Source organism: Nerophis lumbriciformis, linkage group LG09 (assembly GCF_033978685.3).
Source record: "Nerophis lumbriciformis linkage group LG09, RoL_Nlum_v2.1, whole genome shotgun sequence".
Classification (NCBI taxonomy): Eukaryota; Metazoa; Chordata; class Actinopteri; order Syngnathiformes; family Syngnathidae; genus Nerophis; species Nerophis lumbriciformis.
The window spans coordinates 43,055,720-43,081,478 of NC_084556.2; the positions used below are offsets into that span (position 1 = coordinate 43,055,720).

General features: G+C 39.8%; 1 protein-coding gene across 2 annotated transcripts in view; it reads right to left on the bottom strand.

Moving 5' to 3' along the window:
• mlxipl (MLX interacting protein like) overlaps nt 1–23,501 on the bottom strand; it is a 68,771-nt gene extending 45,270 nt beyond the window's left edge. For both annotated transcript variants that reach the window (XM_061963131.1, XM_061963130.1), the window contains exons 1-7: nt 23,478–23,501; nt 23,001–23,332; nt 12,911–13,017; nt 10,635–10,717; nt 10,459–10,548; nt 10,296–10,337; nt 2,869–3,043 (exon numbers count right to left, since the gene is read on the bottom strand). In XM_061963131.1, coding sequence (XP_061819115.1) covers nt 2,869–3,043; nt 10,296–10,337; nt 10,459–10,548; nt 10,635–10,717; nt 12,911–13,017; nt 23,001–23,332; nt 23,478–23,486 — 838 coding nt within the window. In that variant the 5' untranslated portion in view covers nt 23,487–23,501. The remainder of the gene's footprint in view (nt 1–2,868; nt 3,044–10,295; nt 10,338–10,458; nt 10,549–10,634; nt 10,718–12,910; nt 13,018–23,000; nt 23,333–23,477) is intronic.
• Between the last annotated feature and the right edge of the window lie 2,258 nt (nt 23,502–25,759).

A 25,759-nucleotide genomic window follows, 5' to 3' on the forward strand; every position in this document is an offset into this window, starting at 1 on the left:
TTACTTCACTCCCCCAACTGTGTTCAACCAATCAGCTTTCGACAGCACAGCCCGCCCCAGAAAAGGTTCCTGGTCACATGGAAAAGTTCCACCTAGCTCAGAGGAACTCTGAAAGGTTCCTTAAGAACTAAATCTGCCTGTGTAGTTTTTGGTGGAAACACAGATGAAATGTTATTTATTTATTTATTGTTTTCGCTACCTGCCTCCACACTACAACCATCCGTTTCAATACGTTCGTAATCTGTTGAACCGCTTAAGCCGCTGAAATCCGAGTCTGAATCTGAGCTAATGTCGCTATAGCTTGCTGTTCTTTCCGCCATGTTTGTTTGTGTTGGCTTCACTATGTGACGTCACAGGAAAATGGACGGGTGTTTATAACGATGGTTAAAATCAGGCACTTTGAAGCTTTTTTTAGGGATATTGCGTGATGGGTAAAATTTTGGAAAAAACTTCGAAAAATATATATAAGCCACTGGGAACTGATTTTTAATGGTTTTAACCATTCTGAAATTGTGATAATGTTCCCCTTTAATGTCCATAAATCATTCAAGAAATAAAAAAATACAGCGTGCCGAACGTACGGGAACCTAACGGAATAGCTAAAAAGAAAAGATTAAGGCATAGCTTAGCTCAGGAATCCAAAGGGTAAACGACGTAACTTGTTGCATGAAAGCAAATAAGAAAACCAGACTAAGTGATTCATCGTTTCTATTACTTCAAAGTCTTATTACACAAATGTTATCCTGATTCATCTCCACTTTTTGATCAATATAAATCAGCTGACGCACTGTCTCATTCGTTTTGGGAATGTCCAATTATTCAACCATTTTGGTCCAGCATCTTCTTTTTTTACTCGGGGGTATATTAGAGAAAACTTGTCCCTGACAGGGATATAATCTTGTTTGGGTGGTCTTCAGAAACACAAAAACTTCCAAAATATATAACAGCTGTGTTGCTTCTCGGGATGGTCTTGGCCAAAAGACTCATTCTCAAAGAGTGGAAAACCCCATCTGCACCGAACTTCAGGAACTCGTTAAATGAACTTGTGAATGTAATGACTCTTGAAAAAATAAGATTTATAAACTCTACAAATAGAATAAATGGGAACTAACCGGAAGCCTTTACATATATTGAATCATAACTTATAGACATTTAAAAAAATTGCTGTATCTTTTTCGTATTGTATTCCTTTTTTATCATTGTTATTATTTTTTGTATTGTTCCCACACCACTATTGCGTTTTTGTGTCACTTTTGATATGGTTTCGCCGCGGTTTACTTGCTTTTTTTTTGTGACTTTTAAAAAAAAAAATTGCATCTGATCAAGCCACGAAAATGTGACTTTCTTCTTCTTTTTTACTTGTAAGTGTGAATGGTGGAGAGGTCCCCGGGAGGTGATCGAGTGATCACTTCCTGAGGATCTTTGATGCCGAGGAATATTCATCCATCTTGCTATGGTCTGGTTTGTCTGCTGATCCTGAGCCAGTGCAGGATGGATGGATATATACAATATCTGGGTATTTTTTCTAATAATGTCTGTACTGTAAACCTTGAGTTGTTAAAGCCCAAGTGCACCTCTTTCCTCAAGTGTGCATGTGAGTATGTGTGAGTTGATGTGTGCATGTATGAATGGTCTGTGTGAGCAAAGTATGACTGTCAAATGTGATTTTAACTGTAAAATTCAATAAAATGTATTTGCCAAAAAAAAAAAAAAAAGAACCAGACTGAGTGTGGCGAAATACGGAAATAAGTAGCTTAGTAGTGAGCATCCCGAACACTAATCAGAGGCAGGTAAAAACAATCTGCAGTCATCGCAACTAAAAACACAAACCCAGGTGTGCTCAAAACAGGAACTGAGGGAGTCAAAAGCTAAACGAACATGATCCGGGCAGCGGATCATGAAAACAATAAGAAGGTCCTGGGTTCAATCCTCGGGCTTGGGGTCTTTCTATGTGGAGTTTGCATGTTCTCCCCGTGAATGCGCAGGTTCCTCACCAAGCTTCCTCCCACCTCCAAAGACATGCACCTGAAGATAGGTTGATCGGCAACACTAAATTGGCCCTAGTGTGTGAATGTGAGTGTGAATGTTGTCTGTCCATCTGTGTTGGCCCTGCCATGAGGTGGCGACTTGTCCAAGGTGTACCCCGCCTTTTGCCCGAATGCAGCTGAGATAGGCTCCAGCACCCCCCGCGACCCCGAAAGGGACAAGGGTTGAAAATGGATGGATGGATAGTTCCAGTGGGGACAAAGAGGTCCATGTTGTGGTTGTCTGTCGTCAGACTCGTCACTCTCCACAAGAAGGAAACAGTATCTAGTCAACAACAGCTGCAGTTGCTCATTTTAGGCACACTGTCTCTTAGTGTATTGGACGAGAATTACATGTCTGGCGCCACCCCCCACGGAAGAACTATAAATCAAACAAGACGCCGTCGGGGGGACGCAGGATACGCGACGTGAGAGTATATTCCATCCTTTACTGATTTGTGTAAAATGTAGATTTATTTTAAATCATTAAATGGATGGATGGATAGATGGATGTTAAAAGCCTTCGTCAATTATGCAAATTAGATGATTGTGTAATTCCCCTACCCCTGAAATCCAACGCCACAAATGTATTGTAGTTCTTTGGGAAAGACTGTACGATATGTTGTTTTTGTTATATTGTTGTAACAAATGTGTTTTTACGACAATATAACATAAATAAAAAAACTAATACAATGACTTCTATTGTATGAGTTAAGAATCTAGAAATGTAGAGCAATAGACGGCACATTTTACAATGATGACAGTTTGACTCTTGAACACATTACTTTACATATAAAAGGGTTTTGAAACCACAAACATATTTTAAGAGCTATACAGTACTCACTGTTTTGCCGCTCACTGGTCCAACGACATGGCTTTTGGGTCATTGTGAAGAGCGTGTCGGACACGTTGGAAAGGAGGAAGTCCAAGTTGAACATGTGGGAGTCGGCTGGCGTAGCTTCAGGTTGTGGATACATCTGACTGGACCATTTATCCACCTGGGCCTGATAGAGTTGGCCCTGCAGAACATTGAATACGTCAACAATTTTTTTTTAATTTCTAATCTAGTCTCTAGAAGGCTCTTCACAAAAACAAGGCAACATGTCACAAAGTTTGAATAGCGGCTATTGTTTTAACAACAGCTCTAAGGAATATGCAATGTATGTAGAACAAAAGTACAATATCTGTAAATGCAAACAAGTTTAGCAGGTATTTGTTGTGGTCTTTCAGCGTAAATCAACAGCAAGATTTTCACACACAAAATAAAATCTTGCATCTTAATAGTGTGCGATACCAACCTCTTGACTAAAGCCAGATAGAAACCCAGAGAAAAATGTTGGCTTCATTCAGTCTGAGGTCTCATTTAAAGAGAAGTTTTCGTGACGTATTTCTTTTCTTTTTGCCTCTTGATTTGCTGTCTTTTAGGGACTGTGTGTGTGCGCAGTTAGAAATCACTGTGTGTGTGGGTGTGTGCGTGGCATATTATCTTTTTTTTTTTTTTTTTTAAACATATTGAAAAATACAAACCCCAATCGTTACGCTAAATGACGTCTCACCATTTGAATAAGAAGGCCACTTCTTTGTCTGTGACCTAATTCTAGCAGGCATCCTCACGTGCAGATGAACAGGATGAAGAACTAAAATCCCATCAACACAAACCGTCAGCTCACCTCAGAGAGAAAAGTAGTTGCACACGCACAACATGCAATTTACTGTTTCCGGTGATTACCTTTATTGAGGGATGTCCTGGGTATACATTATTTGCACTCCATTCATATTTTTTCATCAGTTTTTTTAGACGTGGTTGTTGATTGACATTGTTCTTTGGTAGCTTTGCGTTTTTCTTTTTTTCTTGTGTGCTAAACATACTTGGCCAATAAATCTCAATTCTGAGTCCGATTGTTAAAGCCCCACTTAAGAACTTTCAGGTTTGGTTGATTTTGGCAGTGCAAGTGGACCAAAGCAGTAATGTATTGCCTGAAGGAAGACCACATTTCCCATGAGGACCAGCGCATAGCGTCATAAATCATCCGATACTGCTGTCACGTACATACAAACTAACAAATAATTTAGTATAACTGATCTTTGCATAGTAGGAACCAGTGACGTGCAGTCAGGGGAGGCAGGTGAGGCGGGGCCTCACGTGCCATCATGGAAAGAAAAAAAATTAAATTGTTATATGTATCGAGTTATTATAGTACAAAGTTATTTTCCATTTAACTTCACCAGTTGTAGATTATTTTTATTCAAAATCGCTGAATTTTCACATTTGCCGTTCAAATACTGAAAAGAGACTTGCGGTGAGTCACCAGCCAGTTGAGCCTCGCCATGGATTGCGCAATGACTCGGCTAACTGCTGGCCTGCTGTGCAGTGAGACCGCATTGCTATATGAATTATATTATCAATTTCCATAGTTTAGTTAGCTGAGGTATATAATGTACAGTGTATTTTGTCAACAACTGTATGTGTGTAACGTATTTCTTGTGCTCAGCAATCATAAAACTGCTGCAAAAGACGCACTGGGTGAGGCTCGCAGTAATCCCGCCTCCTGGTGGTAGAGGGCGGTAGTGATCCCAGAGATCATTCTTGCGACTACTCGGCTGCAGAAGAAGTGACAACAAGCAGCAACAGTTAGCGATCGTTTATTTTTTCCTCTTGCCTGGACTATTAACATGGAGAATTACATATCTAAAATAAAACAGTTTTCTAAACTGGACTTTCAATCGAAGCAGGAGGTAATACTTAAAGGAAGATCTCCATCGAGACAGAGAGACTTTTAAAACTGAAGAAAGATAAGGAAGACTTCAATAAACAAGTTATCGATGCTTTTGTTCAAAAGGAGCGGCGCATGGACTTCATTTATAAGTAAAGGTAAGACCATAATAACGTTTTTTTTATTAAATGTGTTTTTTGTGTGCTACAGTTTGTATGTGTAAAGTTGAAGTTAAGTTAAAGTACCAATGATTGTCACACACACTAGGTGTGGTGAAATTTGTTTTCTGCATTTGACCCATCCCCTTGATCACCCCCTGGGAGGTGAGGGGAGCAGTGGGCAGCAGCGGCGCCACGCCTGGGTATCATTTTTGGTGATTTAACCCCCAATTCCAACCCTTGATGCTGAGTGCCAAGCAGGGAATAATGGTGGTATGAGCTTTTAAACATTACCCGTTAACTGCTGCCAATCAAATGGTGAATAAGATACTCTTTAGGGTTCATATGTTTGTAAATCTGACTGTGATGAAGTCAGTGCCTCACCAGCCATGAACCTCACCGCACGTCACTGGTAGGAACCTACATATTTTACTCAAACTTTATATTTGATGTTTGCAATTATTGCATTGTTTTTTCTTTATACAGTATTTTTGAGTTTTTTGCATGGCTGGTCGTTCTCGGTGTGGAACTGCAAACTTTCAAGCTAATTGTAACCACACAATATTCCAATAGCTAACATTAGCATTATCATTTTGATTTGAACTTACAAAGGTACTTACTAGTCCAGCAGGAACATATCCTTGACTGTCTTTATATCCGGGTAGCCTCCCTTTTTCCTTTTTTTTGTCTCCTCGGACAACACTTTTCTTTTTTTGTTTTTGTTTTGCAGCTTTGGCCATGATAGCAATAATTGCATGTAGGCGTTCGCATCAACTTCTGTCTTTGTAAAGAATGTGAAAAGGGGAAGTGACATATACCTTAAAGCATTATTTTGTGTGGCAACGTTCCTTCCACCCTCCTCAAAGTTGCTTAGTAAGTACTTTATTGATCCCTGGGGGAAATTAGTGCCAGTGAAAGTGATACGGACAACCCTAAGTCCATGACAGAGGTGTCATTCAACTAGTTGTAAGTCAATGTATTGTCCCAAAAGATATACAAATATTTAATGAAGGTTGGAAATTTACTTGGTGCTTCTTTAAAGTACACCTGAAACGTTTAGTGAACACGTACATTATAGTCCAGTGTCCACCACATGACATGAATACCTTTATGTAAAATTTAAATTGTATTCAATTAGAGTAAGGGTGTCCAAACTTTTTCCAGCGAGGTCTGTATTTAGTAAAATTGAAGGATGTGGGGGTCACTTGGATACATTTTGTACGTTAAAGAGGCTAAAAGCAAAACAATGTATGTTATATGCTAAGCTAGCTGAACAAAATATCCAAGTTAGCAACGTGTTATAGGTGACAAAGAAAATTAGTGTATTTTAACAACTAGGGCTGTCAAAAATAAGTTAACTCATGCGATTAATCACAAAAACATTATTGCATCATGCGAATAATCATGAAAAATAGTATTGCATCACGTATATACGCAGATTATTTACACAATTTATTTTGCTCTTTTACCTTCTATCTATTTTAACAGTAAAATTGCATTTGTGACCAAATATTGGGGTCTTTTTTTAATTTTATTAAAGTTTTTAAGTAAATGGAAATCATGCCAGCAAGTTAATACTACGAGCGACACTTGATTAATGAAAAATCAAATGTGTGATTATTCGGATTTTTAAAATGTATCGTTTGACAGCATTGCTAATAACATCTAGTAATAATGAATTCATTGAATTTTTATGATCTGCAGAGGGCCAATAAAAAACGAACTGCGAGCCAAAATTGACCCCCGGGCCCCTAGAATTAGACAATAATGTGTGTATTATGGACACATGTTGTATTAATACGTCCACCAGAAGGTAAAGTGTCCTCTCTAGAGAGCTTTTGACTTTCACTACAATCACTTTCACTTGCAGCTTGTACAGCACCTTGCAAAGGTGTTCATGAAGTTAATTAATGTACATGTGAATAAACTTTAAACACATAAAACAGCGTGTAAACTAAATAGGTGAAGCAATCGGAGCGTAGAACTGCTTCCATTCTTTATTAGTTAGTTTCTGTGTATTTTATCAGTTTATGAAGTTGATCACTTAGTTTCTGTGTATTTTATCAGTTAGTTTTCGTACTTAATCACTTAGTTTGTCTTAGACATGTCTCTTCTTCTGCTTCTTCTTCTTCCATTCTGGTTGACTTCGAAGTGTAACCGTTATTATTGTCTGGCCGGAAACGGCGCTCAGTTAAGGTTGGTGTCGCAATATTGTTGTCCGGGTAAAAATCGGAAAAAATTCGTAAGAATGGTGGCACTAAAATCCAGGACTCTCCCGGGAAAATTGGGAGGGTTGTTAGGTATGCGGACTGGAGCAGGAGGAGATACAAAAAAGAAAACAAAGAAGACAGAGGTGAATTTTGGAAGACAGAGAGAGACAACAACAACATAAAACAATAACAACAACAGCAAATACGATGTATACAAATAAAAAAATTAAAAAAATGATTAAAAAAAAAACAAATTATTGAAGTAGATAGTAGTAACTTATTAATCAGTTTCCATACATGTTCAGTAAGTTTCTGTGTAGTTGATGAGTTACTTTTTGTAATTAATCAGTTAGCATCCCTGTACTTAATAGATAGTTCCTGTATTTGATCTGTTAGTTTCCCTGTACTTGATCAGTTAGTTTCCATGTACTTGATCGGTTAGTTTCCGTACAGTTAGTTTCTTTGTATTTGGTAAGTTAGTGTACGTACTTGATCCTTAAGTTGCTATACTTGATCAGTTAGTTTTCGTACACAAACAGTTAGTTCCTGTGCCTGCTTAGTTAGTTTTCGTGTACTTGATTAGTTAGTTTCTGTTCTTGATCAGTTAGTATCCCTGTATTTGCTCAGTTAGTTTCCGTACTTGATCAGTTAGTTTCCATGTACTTGATCAGTTAGTTTCCGTACTTGATCAGTTAGTTGCTATACTTGATCAGTTAGTTTTCGTACACAAGCAGATAGTTCTTGTGTTTGCTTAGTTAGTTTCTGTGTACTTGATTAGTTAGTTTTCGTTCTTGATCAGTTAGTATCCCTGTGCTTGCTCAGTTAGTTTCCGTACTTTATCAGTTAGTTTCTGTACTTAATCAGTTAAATTCCGTACTTTATGAGTTAGTTTCCGTAGTTGACCAGTTAATTTCCGAACTTAAACAGTTAGTTTCCATGTACTTGTTCAGTTAGTTTTGACACTTGATCAGTTTCTGTGTATTTGGTAAGTTAGTTTCCGTACTTGATCCTTTAGTTGCTATACTTGATCAGTTAGTTTTCGTACACAAGCAGTTAGTTTCTGTACTTGCTTAGCTAGTTTCTGTGTACTTGATTAGTTAGTTTCCGTTCTTGATCAATTAGTATCCCTTTACTTGCTCAGTTAATTTCCAAACTTAAAAACAGTTAGTTTTCATGTACTTTATCAGTTAGTTTTCACAGTTGATCAGTGAGTTTCCATACTTGATCAATTACTATCCATGCAAGTGTATGATTGTGAATTGAACGCCTATCTTCTGCTTCTTTCTCTTCTCATTTTTCAATTGCTTCTGCAAGTTGACGTCACTGCTGAACCTGCAGATCATTTTTGTCATAAAGCACTACGGGAAGTAGGTCAAATTTGATTAAATGACATTAAATTCTGCAGCTATTTCCTGCCAAATAGAGGAGGTCTCAAAATGTGCACAGGGTTTATTATTACTGCTGGCAATCTACATGCACACTTGCCCACACGTTGGACCATGACGCAAGTCGTTAATGACTTATTTTTTCCGTCAGCATTTTCTTCAGTTACCTGACTAAGATGGAACACTTGCGTGGCGATCACAATGTTAAAATATTTTGTATGGACAGTCACTTAATTTGTATGGATAATCAGACCTTCCAATATTTTGTATGAAGGTTCATATATTTCGTATGGACAATCACACGTTCCAATATTTTGTATGGTGTATGCATGATCATAAACTTTGCGTGGACTATCATACGTTGCAATATTTTGTGTGGACAATCATACATTTTGTATGGACTATCACATGTTCCAATATTTTGTATGGCCAATCAAAAATTCCAATAATGAGGCAGAATAGGCCTTAAATATTACAACTCTTTGCAACAATCACACTAAAAAGTCCCTGGAAGAACTAATAACCCTGCTATTATCAGGTTAGGGTTGCTGAAAGTAGAGATGTACAATATGAACATTTCATATCACAGTTACCGTGACCAAAATACCACGGTTATTATAATCATTTTATTGTTAAATTCGGTCGTTATACACACACTAAGATCTTTTAACCACGTTTTATTTAAAAGATTAACTAAAATAAATACAAACAGCATACTTTCCTGGCAGAAGAAACATAAAATATTGACCTGGCTTCTTAAGACCCATTTTATTTTTTTTATTTGAGTGTTTAAATAGGGCAGCACGGTGAAAGAGGGGTTAGTGCGTCTGCCTCACAATACTAAGGTGCTGAGTAGTCTGGGGTTCAATCCCAGGCTCGGGATCTTTCTGTGTGGAGTTTCCATGTTCTCCCCGTGACTGCGTGGGTTCCCTCCGGGTACTCCGGCTTCCTCCCACCTCCAAAGACATGCACCTGGGGATAGGTTTATTGGCAACACTAAATTGGCCCTAGTGTGTGAATGTGAGTGTGAATGTTGTCTGTCTATCTGTGTTGGCCCTGCGATGAGGTGGCGACTTGTCCAGGATGTACCCCGCCTTGCGCCCGATTGTAGCTGAGATAGGCTCCAGCGCCCCCCGCGACCCCGAAGGGAATAAGCGGTAGAAAATGGATGGATGGATGGATGTTTAAATATGTTTATATTATTTTCTTTTAATTTGTAAAGGTTCTAGTGGGGGTTTTTTTAAACGAAGATGGAAAAACCGGTGTTGGGCGCTCGCTTCCTATTTATGTAACATCACGCGTGTTCACTTCCTGTTGTAGACACTGCGTCACATTCCTATTCATGTTTATAGATCTGTAATCCTGCGCTGAGTTCAGAGCTTGTAGGGTCAATGTACACAACTAAATATTTTAGTTGTTCTGGCAGTAATGTGTTTATTTTGTAGTATATTGTTTCCTAATGGGGAAATACGTTAATGTTTCTTGTTTTCATGTAAGCATGTAAGCTAACTGGTGAGTTAGCGCTGGCTTGCTTCTCCAGTAAGTGAGTAGTATCACAAGTGTGCGAGTTGATCACCAATCACAGTTTTACCATCATTTTCATTTAAAACGATAATACTGTCAGGAGTTTATCGTTACATTCCAATTGAAAGTAAGATCAAAGTCCTGGTTTTTTGATAACTTCAATAATTGTGCATTATTTTATGAGTAAAATGGACAATGTGTGTTATTTGTCTTCTTAGTTGTATTGTATTGCTTTAGTAAGTTTACTTAAGGATGTGTACAGTAAAATAATTTGTCATACCTCTTGTAGGGTTGATAAAATGCCATCCTTCTCTCTCTGAAGCTGCAAGAAAAGAAAGAAGAAGAAAACTGCCATTAATCAACATACTATCAATATTTCAATCATGTACAAGAAAACAAGAGGTTAAAAATGTTAAAATAAAGTAAAATACATGAAAACGTACTCTCTTCTTGTAGTATATCCTCCACTTGTGGTACTCGTTGATGACGACCTCAATCCGCCGCTTCCAGTAACTGCCCTCGAGAACAATGGCCTGTTTGGATTGACCAATCATGTGTTAGCTCCGTACTTCCCATCATGCCTTAGGAGTAAAACAATAATACAAAACAATTCACTGACTTCAGGCTTTCTGTGCGCATCTGCTTCAGATCCTTCCAATGGGGTAACAAAACCACAAACTGGATTCTTCCTCTTCTCCACATCTGGCATAGCACATGTACAGTAGTATACAGTAGTGTACAGTCGTGTAAGGTAATGTACAGTAGTGTACTTTTGTATACAGTAGTATACTGTAGTGTAAGGTAGTTTACAGTAGTATACTGTAGCATACAGTAGTGTAGAGTTGTACAAAGTAATGTACAGTAGTATACTTTTGTATACAGTAGTATACTGTAGCATGCAGGAGTGTACAGTCGTGTACGATAGTGTACTGTAGTAAACAGTAATATACTGTAGCTTACTGCAGTATACAGTAGTGTAAGGAAGTGTACAGTAGTATACTGTAGCATACAGTAGTGTACAGTCATGTATGGTAGCGTACTGTAGCAAACAGTAGTATACTGTAGTTTATTGTTGTATACAGCAGTATACAGTAGTGTGCAGTCGGGTACAGTCGTGTACAGTAGTATATGTATAGTGTCCAGTAGTAGGGAATCTATACAGATACTCAACGGTACCAATTTTTGATACTTTTGTTTTCATTAAAAAAATGTTTGCAACATTTACAAATGAGTTGATTATGATTAGTGCTGTCCAGTTGTTGTGTCTTGTTTTATCATCACATTTCTGAGTCTCAGTTGCCGATATGACACTAAGTTGTTCGTCAAAGACGTTAGACCAGGGGTGGGCAACCTTTACCAATCAAAGAGCCATTTTGACCAGTTTCACAAATTAAAGAAAACAATGGGAGCCTCAAAAATCGTTTGAAATTTAAAATGAAATAACACTGCATACAAAGTTTTTTTTTGCTTTGTGCTATGCATAAACCAAGGGTCTCAGACACACGGCCCACACCTCAATATGAAAATTGAATGTTAGCGCGGCCCGCAAGTTTTATATGAATGGCGCTTGACAGCGTCATACTTGTCAACCCTCCCGATTTTTCCGGCAGACTACGAATTTCAGGGCAACTATTCTCTGTCTATCTGTGTTGGCCCTGCGATGATGTGGCGAATTGTCCAGGGTGTACCCCGCCTTCCGCCCGATTGTAGCTGAGATAGGCTCCAGCACCGCTCCCCCCCCCCCGAAGGGAATAAGCGGTAAATAATGGATGGATGGATATTCTCTCGAACGTGCCGTGATGGTACAGCATTTAGCACTTGGATGGATGGATATTCTCTCGAACGTGCCGTGATGGTACAGCATTTAGCGCCCACTACAATCAGCGTGCCGGCCCGGCCCCACGTTGTATAGGGTTTCTGCTTGCTCACGTCAGTGACAGTAAGGCATACTTGGTCAACAACCACACAGGTTACACTGACGGTGGCGGTATAAACAACTTTAACACTCTTACTAATAATGCGCTACACTGTGAACCCACACCAAACAAGAATGACAAACACATTTCGGGAGAACATCTGCACCGTAACACAACATAAACACAACAGAACAAATACCCAGAATCCCATGCAGCCCTTACTCTTCCGGGCTACTTTATACACCCCCGCTACCAAACCCCGCCCACCTCAACCGACGCACGGAGGGGGCCAGGGGGGGTTGATGTGTGAGGGAGCAGGGTTGGGGTGGGGGCGGGGTTTGGTGGTAGCAAAGCAGCTGAGCCGCATCAGAGTGATCAAAGAGCCGCATGCGGCTCCGGAGCCGCGGGTTGCCGACCCCTGCGTTAGACCACTAGAGTAAAGTTTATGGTGTGTTGGTCATTTCAGTCTTTGCTGTCTGTTGCGCCCTACTTACTTAATTCTGTAAGTATTGTTTTTAATTATGCACATTACGATTGTAGTTTTCATTAACAGATTTGAAAGTGTTGAAATTAAAAAGTTAAGATTGCTAATGCTAATCAGTAGCATGTCAATAGCAAAGTCAATGTATGTTAGCATCAAGCTAGCGCATTTTTGGAAAAGTGGAGTCTTCCTAGGTTATTTTGGAGCATTGTTGAGTTCATTTCTTTGTTGGCATTGAAACGTGCAGCATTACATAGAGGTAGTTTAGGTGAGTCCGCTCTCAATGCTGCTGGAGTGAAAGCCAAGTGCCGAAGTGCAGAGAACCTGCCAAGTTGGAAAATGGGTGTGACGTCACGCACAAACGGGACCGTTGGGTTTTACGTGACTCGGTGCCTGTTGGGTACCGGCGGGATTCGGTCGGTGCCAAAAAAAGTACCGGATTCGGTACCCATTCCATGTATTGTGTAGTATGAAAGTATCGAAGTGTAGGAGACTCACACTGGATAAACCATGCTCTCCAGATTGCGTTGTTCAGGCGGATCTTATCCCTCCACAGCAAGCGCAGCCCTTTAAAAGATTTCCACTTGGGAGAAACTATTTTGGCACTGCAAGAACAAAAACAAAGACATTTGCTGCATATTTGTCAAGTCTTAAAAGGAACAAACCCCTTCTTTGCTCTTAAGTTGCAAGATAAGAAAGAAGCAAATAGCGCCAAGAATTGATGACAGTGAAACACACACCTTTGTTGAAAAGCTTTCATGAGTTTGACTAATAGATGCCATCTTGCTCATTGAGCGTCGTGTTTCCTTGACTATCTTGGTTTCCAGGCTAGAGACAAGACCCCTTAATGCGAGACACTCAGTGTTGCTGGGAAGCCAAGCAGGTAAACACTCAGCAAAGTCCAGATAAAGATGCGCTCCATGCAGGAGGACATTGACTCTAGTCTTAAAATATAATAATAAACTACAACGCACTACTGATGATGATGATGACTACTCAAACTAATACATAATGTGTCAAATCCTACATCAAGAAAGAGTTAAGCCTGTTTGTAATACGCTTTACAGTCATATGTTGATGACTGTAAAAAATGAGAACTGTAATAACTCAATTAATTTAAACTTATTGTTAACAAGCTAAACGTTGCATTGCATGGATGACAAGTGTTGTTTCACATCCTTATGTTAGTATATTACATGATATAAGACATAAGAGGAAGTATCAACAAATCAGCAAAAATCCATCCATCTTTTCTTAACTTAACATGTAATGGGGAACTTGTTTAAATAACATAACATGTATATTCAGTTCAATATGTTCAATTAACATGTTTTTTCATGGCACTATATACTCAACACATATATAATTGTAGAAATAAAACAAACTAACCAAAAAAATGTCAAAAAGGCGTGCCACTATAAAACTAATTTAAATGTCGATAAAAAGAAATGTTTGAATAATTAAGTAAATAATTTATTACACTAAACAATTACATGTCTTTACTATATATTTAACAAACATTATTTTAAATACTGACTCTTTTTTGACCCTCGGGCCATTCCGTAGAGTGAAAAAATTTGGCTGTTTTCACTATTTACTGATGAGCCACAAGCAGAAAATAGCGATCAGAAATCGACAAAGAAAAGGGTACATTATAGAAATACCAGGTCCAAAGACATGACAAGTAGTTCTCCCGACAAAACATAATTTTTTTTCTTAAATCCATGATCGCTGTGAGGCGTCTTACATTGGAGCAACAGCCTGCTGCCGAGCTTGCATTCAAGGAGATTGGTTAAGCTTCACTTCCGTGTTTGGATTAATTTAATGCATTAATCATAAAAAGGTAGACTGTTACTGTAACTGTTTTAGTCAGATGGCATCAAAGCTCAACAGAAAAGAAAGACGGAGGGCAGAACTTAGCTTTTTTTTTTTTTATCGGTGACTTTCATGCCGTCAATTAGACAGCGTCTCAAACCAATCACATACTTACAGTTTCATAATTATAGCGCGACACGTTATATCCACTCTAAATACATAACACAATTAAAACAATTCTTACATTACGATCATGCTCTCTCATAGACATTTGGTAATATTTGTTATATGTTTCTATTTAAATAAATGCTAGTGCATCAATTGACAATTCCTGGCAGATTGGAAAAAAAAGTGTATATTATTGTTCTGATTGATAGTCCTCAACTACAGAAAGTTAAGCAGGCTGAATATTACATATTACTAGAGAAGGTTAAAACATTGTCATGCAGAAATACGAATACCAATAACGTACGTCGATGTGTATTCCGATTTCTCTCTCAATATGCTGATATACTGAGAAAATGTGTTCCAACATTAGCACGGCTAATTGCGGTTTCTGGTACTGTATGTGCATCAAACACATATGGGGTGGTATTTGCTTAGCACAATATGATGCATTAATGATTTTCTACTTTTGGGTATTGACATGGTAGTAGGTTATATGATTCATGCGTAGCGTGGTTTTTGCGTAACGTGGGTTGGCTCATAGAATTGCACTTTGCACTGAAAGATGGTGATGTGCGTACATGGCAGAGAATGCAGTGCGTCAGGTTGGATGCAAAATGGAGTTATGCTGAACGAAATGTGGCGGTAATTTTACTGTTGGCCTTGACTTGCCATCAAAGTAGTAATGTGATATATAATATATTATTTATTATTGTATATAATTATTTCGAAGGTGGTCAAACTAGACATTTTAGCAGGGTAAAGCCAACAATCTGTCTCGACTCTCGATGAAAATATTGCTGCGTAACTTTACAAATATATTTGGCTAATCGACATCAGTAAAATGTGGCATAATTACCTAGTAAACCATCTTGCATAATCCCCCCAAAATTGGATTAACTCGCTGGAATATAAAGACTATACAACATACATCCATAAACGTGGATGCATATGCAAAAGTGCAATATATTTATCTGTACAGTAATCTATTTATTTATATCTGCACCTTATTGCTCTTTTATCCTGCACTAAAACGAGCTAATGCAACAAAATGTTGTTCTTGTCTGTACTGTAAAGTTTAAATTTGAATGACAATACAAGGACGTCTAAGTCTAAGTCTAAGTTCGGCAAGAAGCAAAAACAAGAGAAACCTACAGCGTAGGACTTGACTTGACGATTGCCATTTGAAGTTCCTTGGAGTATGATTCGGATTTGGCTGCATATCTGGCAACCTCAATCATGGAGAGTGAGAGGGGACAATAGAATTTTGTCCGTGATTGCAGTACCATTTCTGGCCATATCACTACATATGGCACCTTTAACTACTTAGTAGAGATGCGCGGTTTGCGGACACAACCGCGGAGTCCGCGGAAAATCCGCGGGTCGGGCGGGTGACATGACGAAAAAAATAGATTGTAAATAGATTCGGGCGGTTGGCGGTTGAACCAATTCGGAAATATATATACATAGTTAAATGTTGTTACCCACATACGAAAAACGTATAGATTTTATCGGTCCTTTAGGTGGAGCTGATGGTGCATCACCGAAAAAGAAAAGGATTGACTTCACAAAATGGGAGGAGGATACACCTGTGCTTGTTGATGAAGTAGAGGATTGTTCCTCTACAAACTTACATCTCGACGGATCAGCAGAGGAAACTCTACTTTCCTTTTGGGGGAAACAAGGACAATCATTCCCACGACTACAACACCTTGCCAAGAGAATCCTATGCGTCCCAGCAACAAGTGCCGCAAGTGAGCGCTTCTTCAGCTCAGCAGGGCGCATTTTAGAGGCCAGGCGCTCTCGCCTGAATCCCGGCACTGTAGATGCCATTTTATTCCTGCATAGTGCTACCAAAAAAAATGTAAGTAGACTTAGACGGTTGGATATGTTAAACGAATTGGTCTACGTTACCTAGGCTATACCAAATAAGCCCATGTCTAACCTATATTGAGTTCGGTCAGCTGAATAATTTTGATGGTTACGTGTTGTTTGGGCACACTACAATGCAAAGGAATTAAGGCAATTGCGTTGTTTATTGTGTTTTTTTCTATTCGAGATATACTACTGTGTGTTAATTATTTGGCCTCGCTTTCAAGAGAAGCGCATCTCCAATTGGCGACAATGTAAGGCTATTTAGCCTGCTTTGTTTGCCGCGACCGTCTATTTTCATTATAATTCAAGTTTGATGATAAAGTGCAGTCTGATGGGTTTGATTTCCCCCCTTCAGCTTTTTGCCTTGGCCAATAAGTTGCAGGTAATTTATTATTATTATTTATTTAATTTATTTTTGTTTAAATAGGGATGACATACATATGTTATTGTATAATTTAAGTTTGTGCGCGTGATTGACAGCCTAAGGCTTATGAGGCACATTTTTTATTTATTTTTTTATTTCAACTTAAAAACGTATGAGCCTATGCCTATGCCTACAACAGGCTATGTGTTTATCTTTATTTTCCTGCCTGTCGTTGACAATGGAGATTGTCTGATATTTTGTCATGGCTGCAGATCAATCAATAAAGGTTCATCTTTGTCGCGAAATTGTTCACTGTTTCACTGTGCACCCCGCCCTCGTCCCTATTTGAGCATTATAACGTTAACAAGTTAATATTCATTGAAATAAATTCAGAAAATTTTTTTTACCTAACGAAAATATAGGCCTAGTCTTTCTAAAACATTTTTTTAACTTCTTAATAGCATCGTTCTGCTTGCTGCAACTGCGCACACAAAGTGTGAGGAACGCACTCCTGATCTGAGGGCATTGGCAACAATAGTCAACACTTTCTTAATGGAAATGACAATAATACTATAATAATGATAAATAATATTATCACGCATTAATATCTCTTAGCCACTAATGCGTGGCCAAGAGATATTAATGGCATGCATTGAATGTCTCTGCTGCATTGGATCAGTCTCCTTTCTTTAACAGGCAAAAGCTTTATAACCTCACTAATGCCTTGCATCGTCTATATTAGATATATAACAACGGGCGGGTGGCGGGCCGGTGTGGATTTGATAAAATGTTAGTTTGGATGGATGGCGGATGGATGACGACTTTTGTGATGCGGTTGCGGATGAAATAATTGCCTATCCGCGCATCTCTACTACTTAGTTATATACCTTAACTGTTTCCAAAGGGTGCCTGTAACACGGCAGTAAAATGGCTGGTCAAACAAAACATTGTCTTTGACCCACTGCCTGCGGAAGCTAGCTTTTTAATCAGCTAAACAGACTCAATACTTCCACGGTGACGTTTTAGTGAATTTACCCGAGGTATTTGTGAAACTGAAACAATACAAACAGAATGCCATTGTAAGTTAATAATACTAAAAATCACATTCATAAATGTGTTATCATATTGGCTAATGCTAACGACGCTAGTAATGTCATTACATTACCATAGCACATACAAATATACATGAAAACACTCCTACAGACATCACACATGGGACGGTTTAGTAAGTATGAACCATTTAGTTATACTTTCAATCTTATAAACGTTACCTGGAGTGATGAATGAAGAATCAATGCGAGTAAAATTGCTATGGAAAGCTAGAAGACTGAACGACACTTCTACTTCCGGTTGAACACACTTAATGGTAGGACACTGCAGAGCGAACTCGTCCAAAAGATGGCACCACAGTACAAACATAAAAAAATCACCTTTTCAGTGTATTTTCTTGCCTTTTTTTTTATTTGTTTGCAATATGGCTATCAGCGAAGAAAAATCTATTAATTAGCAGCACCGTTTTTTAAGCCACAGGGTTTTAAAGTGTGGCAACAAAGTAGCGGTTTATCGTTCAGAGGGGACGGTTTATTAGGGCTGTCAGATGCGATTATCATCAATAATAATCAATCAATGTTTACTTATATAGTCCTAAATCACGAGTGTCTCAAAGGGCTGCACAAGCCACAACGACATCCTCGGCTCAGATTTCACATCAGGGCAAGAAAAAACTCCACCCAGTGGGATAACAATGAGAAACCTTGGAGGGGATCGCAGATTTGGGGACCCCCCCTGGCAGGCCGATATTATCGGACATCTCTGTTTGTAGTATTAGGACTATCAGTGCTAAATATTATAAACTTATCACTTTCCTCTGGCACTGTTCCCCTTCAAAAACGCGGTTATTCATCCTCTAATCAAAAGACCTAACCTCGATCCTGACATCATGGTAAACTAACCTTCCGTTTATTTCGAAAATCCTCAAAAAAATTGTAGCACAGCAGCTAAATGAGTACTTAGCGTCTAACAACCTCTGTGAACCCTTTCAATCCGGTTTCAGGGCAAATCACTCTATGGAGACAGCCCTCGCAAAAATGACTAATGATCTATTGCTAACTATGGATGCTGATGCGTCATCCATGTTGCTGCTTCTTGATCTTAGCGCTGCTTTCGATACCGTCGATCATAATATTTTATTTAAGAGTATCAAAACACCAGTGACGTGCGGTGAGGTTCATGACTGGTGAAGCACTGACTTCATCACAGTCAGATTTACAAACATTTGAACCCTAAAGAGTATCTTATTCACCATTTGATTGGCATCAGTTAACGGGTTATGTTTAAAAGCTCATACCAGCATTCTTCCCTGCTTGGCACTCAGCATCAAGGGTTAGAATTGGGGGTTAAATCACCAAAAATTATTCCCGAGCGCGGCGCCGCTGCTGCCCACTGCTCTCCTCACCTCCCAGGGGGTGATAAAGGGGATGGGTCAAATGCAGAGAACAAATTTCACCACACCTAGTGTGTGTGACAATCATTGGTACTTTAACTTAACTTTAACTTTACGCATACAAACTGTAGCACACAAAAAAGCACATTTAATTTAAAACAAACGTTAATATGGTCTTACCTTTACTTATAAGTGCGGGAACAGTGGTGTTCGTGTTGGTGGAGTTGTGAATGAATGAAATATGAAATCCGTGCTGCAGTCTGCAGGTGTACCTAATGTTGTGTCCCTGCAGTCGTTCATGGCTCCTCCGGCGCGAGCATTGTTATTTTTGCACTTTTTGGCTTCTTGTTAAGTGATTTTTTTTGGGTGGATTCGGTCTTGCACGTGGAGGTTTTGGGTGTGGGCTTTGGTTGGTGTGGCGCTCCCGTCGGGGGTTGCATACTGCGCGGGGGTGCATTAACCGGCACCAGGAGGCGGGATTACTGCGAGCCTCACACAGTGCGTCTTCGCAGCAGTTTTATGATTGCTCAGCACAAGAAATACTTTACACACATACAGTTGTTGACAAAATACACTGTACATTATATACCTCAGCTAACTAAACTATGGAAATGTATAATATAGTTCATATAGCAATACGGTCTCACTGCACAGCAGGCCAGCAGTTAGCCGAGTCATTGCGCAATCCATGTTGAGGCACAACTCAGTGACGTGCCTCAACTGGCTGCTGATCACGGCACCGTCTCTTCTCAGTATTTGAACGAAAAATGTGAAAATTCAGCGATTTTGAATAAAAATAATCTAAAACTGGTGAAGTTAAATGGAAAATAACGTTATAGTATAATCACTGGATACATATAGCAATTTAATTAATGTTTTTCTTCTTACATTTTTTTTCTTTCTATAATGGCAGGTAAGGCCCCGCCTCACCTGCCTCCAGTGACTGCACGTCACTGCAAAACAAGTATTGGTATGTCAGATTTAGCTTTGTCTTGGTTTAACTCCTATCTTACTGATAGGATGCAGTGCGTCTCCCATAACAATGTGACCTCGGAGTATGTTAAGGTAACGTGTGGAGTTCCCCAAGGTTCGGTTCTTGGCCCTGCACTCTTCAGCATCTACATGCTGCCGCTCGGTGACATCATACGCAAATACGGTGTTAGCTGACCAACACGCCGGATTGTAGTCAGCTGGAGGCGTGTCTTAATGAAATTAAACAATGGATGTCCGCTAACTTTTTGCAACTCAACGCTAAGAAAACGTAAATGCTGATTATTGGTCCTGCTAGACACCAACACCTATTTAATAATACCACCTTAACATTTGACAACCAAACAATTACACAAGGCGACTCGGTAAAGAATCTGGGTATTATCTTCAAACCAACTCTCTCGTTTGAGTCACACATTAAGAGTGTTACTAAAACAGCCTTCTTTCAGCTCCGTAATATCGCTAAAATGTGTTCCATTTTGTCCACTAGCGACGCTGAGATCATTATTCATGCGTTTGTTACGTCTCTTCTCGATTACTGTATTATTTTTTGGTCTCCCTATGTCTAGCATTAAAAGATTACAGTTGGTACAAAATGCGGCTGCTAGACTTTTGACAAGAACAAGAAAGTTTGATCATATTACGCCTATACTGGCTCACCTGCACTGGCTTCCTGTGCACTCAAGATGTGACTTTAATGTTTTACTACTTACGTATAAAATACTACACGGTCTAGCTCCATCCTATCTTGCTAATTGTATTGTACTATATGTCCGGCCAGAAATCTGCATTCAAAGAACTCTGGCTTATTAGTGATTCCCAGAGCCCAAAAAAAGTCAGCGGGCTATAGAGCGTTTTCTATTCGGGCTCCAGTACTCTGGAGTGCCATCCCGGTTACAGATAGAGATGCTACCTCAGTAGAAGCATTGAAGTCCCATCTTAAAACTAATTTGTATACTGTAGCCTTTAAATAGCCCCCCCTTTTAGACCAGTTGATCTGCCGTTTCTTTTCTGCTCTGCCCCTTCGTGGACGGGGGGGGGGGGGGGGGGGGGGGCACAGATTCGGTGACCACAGATGAAGCGCTAGCTGTCCAAAGCCAGGACCCAGGGTGGACCACTCATCTGTGCATCAGTTGGGTACGTCTCTGCGCTGCTGGCCTGTCTCCGCTCAAGATGATCTCCTGCTGGCCCAACTATGGACTGGACTCTAACACTATTAACTACCGGTAGATCCACTATGGACTGAACTCTCACTATATTATGCTAGATCCACTCGACTTCCATTGCACCGGTCGCCCAGGGGGGGTGACGGCACATCTGCGATCCCCTCCAAGGTTTCTCATTGTCATTACATTGGGTTGAGTTTTTTGTTGCCCTGATTTGGGATCTGAGCCGAGGATGTCGTTGTGGCTTGTGCAGCCATTTGAGACACTTGTGATTTAGGGCTATATAAGTAAACAGTGATTGATTGATTGATTGATGTATGTGCCTGCTTTGGAGCCCCTGCCTCAAAAGAAAATAATGTTTGCCTAGGTGCCCTAAAATATGAGCCCTCCTTTAAGGCAACACTTAAAAAGTAAAAATGTGAGGCCTGTGATAGTCATGAAATATGTTGCAGATTTGCAGCGTGACCAAGTCGCACCAACCTCAATCTCTTGGCTTCCATCTGCTCAAAAAATTCATCCTCTTCTTTGTGCTGGCTTCTTATAAGCAGCAGTTCAGCCTCAGCATTTTCAGCTTCAAAAAGATAGTGTTGTTATCCTCATTTGTCCAAGAATAGTCATCTTTGTTGTCTATTACCAAGTCTTACAGCACACTTGCATTTCTGGGAGTAGGAACACACATCTATTCCCGGAAGTTGGAAATGCGCTGCTATGGAAACGGAAATTAATGTGCCAGGAAAGAAAGTCCCAGTATTGATAAAAAAATTCCAAAATACGGTAAATATTGTATATATTACATATTGTTATTAACGTGTGTTACTACACTATATTTATACTTGCAGTTTGTGTATAGAACCTTGATGCATGGTTTGACGTTGTTTTAGATGGCTTTGAAGGCTACAACAGTTAGTCCTATTAGCCGCATCTTGCAAGCATTTTTTCAATCATCTTTAAAATCCCTGCGCCCCTCAAAAAAAAGACGTGTTCTCATCTCTCATAATGATTGATATGCAAAATTCCAAGAAAAGGGCAGTTTACCTTTAAGTTTTGGATTGCACTTCACACCTGTTGTTAATGTAATTGTTGCAAACTGGGTGAAAAGCACAGGTTGAAAAATCTGCTCTAGTCTGAGCACTAAATCCATATTATGTTAATTATCTGCTGTTTCTCTATGTACAAAACTGGTGTGTTATCATAAAATGATATTAAGATGATGCAAATCAAAAACTTGGATGTAAAATATGAAATAGTTTACTGCAGGAATCTTTTTTCATGCTCCAGAGAGTAGATTTTTTTCGTTAGCTTTCTTCAGAGATTTTTCAAGCATGGTTATTAGATCCCGTGATGAAGAATTTGGGCAATTTACATTGATGTTTATGTACTGTGTTTCGTTTATATTTCATTTATTTATCTTGTTTTTTTCCTTATTCTTGTTACCTTTTTGTATTTAGAATTATATAATCAAATAATACAAATAATGTGATATAATGTTGCGTTTGATGGCATAATTTGGGGGTAAGGGATGCCAGGACTGCCTCTACCTCTAGTAATAAAGTTATTTTTGATGCATGTACTTCCTCATGACACAACATGTACCTGCAAATACAGTGTGTTGTTATATACTGTGGATAAGACTAAAATGAAAAGTATAATTTCTGAAGAAAATACCCCATATTATAGTATGTTTAGGAGCGAATGCTGCAATAAATTGTTATTAGCACATAGACACAATATGACCACATTCTTATAAAGGTAATAACATGAGCGACTCACCTGTAGGCCAGAGACATGCACTCGAACAGGCGGGTGAGTGTTGGGTCGATACTCAGGCTGCCGGTCCTGTACGGTCCATATCGGTACGTCTGGCACCAGGTCCGGTTCACCGTGTCGAAGTCGTAGCGGGAACACCTTCCGCCTCTCCGTTCGCTGTGCGGTGAAGACACCATGAAGTGGCCGCTGTGTATAACCTGCTTGTAGGGGTAAGCTCCGTAGGCCAGCCCGCTGACTGCCGTCCAACAATGTTCCACTTCCGGTTCTGATTCCGAAGAGTCGTGGAGATCGCTCCCTCCTAGTGGACCGAGTGTGCCTTTGGCCGCCATTTCAGCCTACTTGGTCAACAGTAAAACAAATCTGCTCGTACTTCTGGTAACTGCGTGCAGTAGTTGAAGTATTTACAGTATTTGCAGTACGTATGTGGTGACCAAAAGGTGGAACGTGTTCTGAACTTATAGCTGCAAATCTTCCACCTACCTTGTCCATGTGTGAGTGATGTTGTGCAAGAGCATTCTAGCAACTTCCAGGGTGTTAAAGTCCTCAACAACCTGACTGCTAATTATTAATAGGAACTAACATCCAGGGCCAGAGCAGGGGGTGTGACGAGGGGCAGAGCTAGGACCTCCAGTGTGGAGAGAAGTGTCTTTTAATGCATTCAAACAAAAGTGATTTGTAACCATCCATTCACCCATTTGTTACCGCTTGTCCTTCTCGGGGCCAATCCCAGTTGCACTAGCTGTTTTTTTAATAATCTAATCTATTTATACCACTATCTTTACAAATTATTTTGTTGTGGTACTCATTGGGTTAAATTTAGTACCTTAGGTTCTAATTTCCTGCCAGCTCATGTCAATCAATCAATCAAAGTATATTTATATAACCCTTAATCACAAGTGTCTCAAAGGGCTGCACAAGCCACAACGACATCATCGGCTTAGATCCAACATCCGTCCAAGAAAAAACTCAACCCAATCGGAACAATGAGAAACCTTGAAACGGACCGCAAATGTGGGAACCCCCTCTCCCCGGGTGATCGGTGCAAAGGATGCAGAGTGGATACAGTTAAGTGAAGTGAAGTGAAAATAATTATATTTATATAGCGCTTTTTCCTCATTGACTCAAAGCACTTTACATTGTGAAACCCAATATCTAAGTTACATTTAAACCAGTGTAGGTGGCACTGGGAGCAGGTGGGTAAAGTGTCTTGCCCAAGGACACAACGGCATTGACTAGGATGGCGGAAGCGAGGATCGAACCTGCAACCCTGAAGTTGCTGGCACGGAAACTCTACCAACCGAGCTATACCGCTCGGTTGGTAGAGTGGAGTAGAGTAGAGCTTAATAATGTGAGAGTCCAGTCCATAGTGGGGTCTGCAGGAGATCATCTTGAATGGAGACAAGTCAGCAGCGCAGAGACATCACCAACTGATGTAAAAAGGAGTAGTCCATCCTGGGTCAAAACTTTGAACAGCTAGCGCAACATCCGTGGAGGCTGATCCATGGTCACCTGATAACCTCTCCACGCAGGAGAGGGGAGCAGAGCAGAAAAGAGATACAGCATTCAACTGGTCAAAAAAGGGGTCGATTTAAAGGCTAGAGTATACAAATAAGTTTTAAAATGGGACTTAAATGCTACTACTGAGGTAGCATCTCTAACTGTTACCGGTAGGGCATTCCAGACTACTGGAGCCTGAATAGAAAACACTCTGTAGCCCGCAGACTTTTTTTGGGCTCTGGGAATCACTAATAAGCCGGAGTTCTTTGAATGGAGATTTCTGGCCGGACATATGGTACAATACAATCAGCAAGATAGGATGGATCTAGACCGTTTAGTATTTTATACGTAAGTAGTAAAACCTTAAAGTAGCAGCTTAAGTGCACAGGAAGTCAGTGCAGGTGAGACAATATAGGCGTAATATGATCAAACTTTCTTGTTCTTGTCAAAAGTCTAACAGCCGCATTTTGTACCAACTGTAATCTTTTAATGCTAGACATAGGGAGACCCGAAAATAATACTTTACAGTAATTGAGGCGAGACATAACGAACGCATGAATAATGATATCAGCGTCAGTGGTGGACAAAATGGGATACATTTTAGCGATATTACGGAGATGAAAGAAGGCTGTTTTAGTAATACTCTTAATGTGTGAATCAAATGAGAGAGGTGGTTTTGATAAATAGGTGTCGGTGTCTAGCAGGACCGATAATCATCATTTCCGTTTTCTTAGAGTTAAGTTGCAAAAATTTGCTGGAAATCCATTGTTTAATTTCATTTAGAAATGTTTTTATTTTTTAGCTTAATGTTTTCATGATGGTTTGTATGTTGTATGTATTTTATGTATTTGTACCTTGTTTTACTGTTGTACTTCGTTTTTACTGTTGTACTTCGTTTTTACTGTTGTACCTTGTTTTTTACTGTTGTACCTCGTTTTACTGTTGAACCTTGTTTTTTACTGACTACTGCTGCAAACCAGATTGCCCCTTGGGGACAATAAAGATTTTCTAAGAATCTATGGTGAGTGTAAGAACTGCGCACCCCTACACTCACCCAAATCTACTCCCTGCGCAGGCCCATAGTGCCGCCCCCCGTTCAAAGCCCTGTGGCGATGGGGAAGAGCGGTGGGTGCAGGTCATGGATGTGACTGGAAGCACCTAGCCCAACCCTTACACACAGGTGGCATGGGAACGATGGTCGCTGAGATATGGGATATGTCTCCCCATGCGACTGAGCAGCCCCACTCAGCTCACCCCGAAGAGGG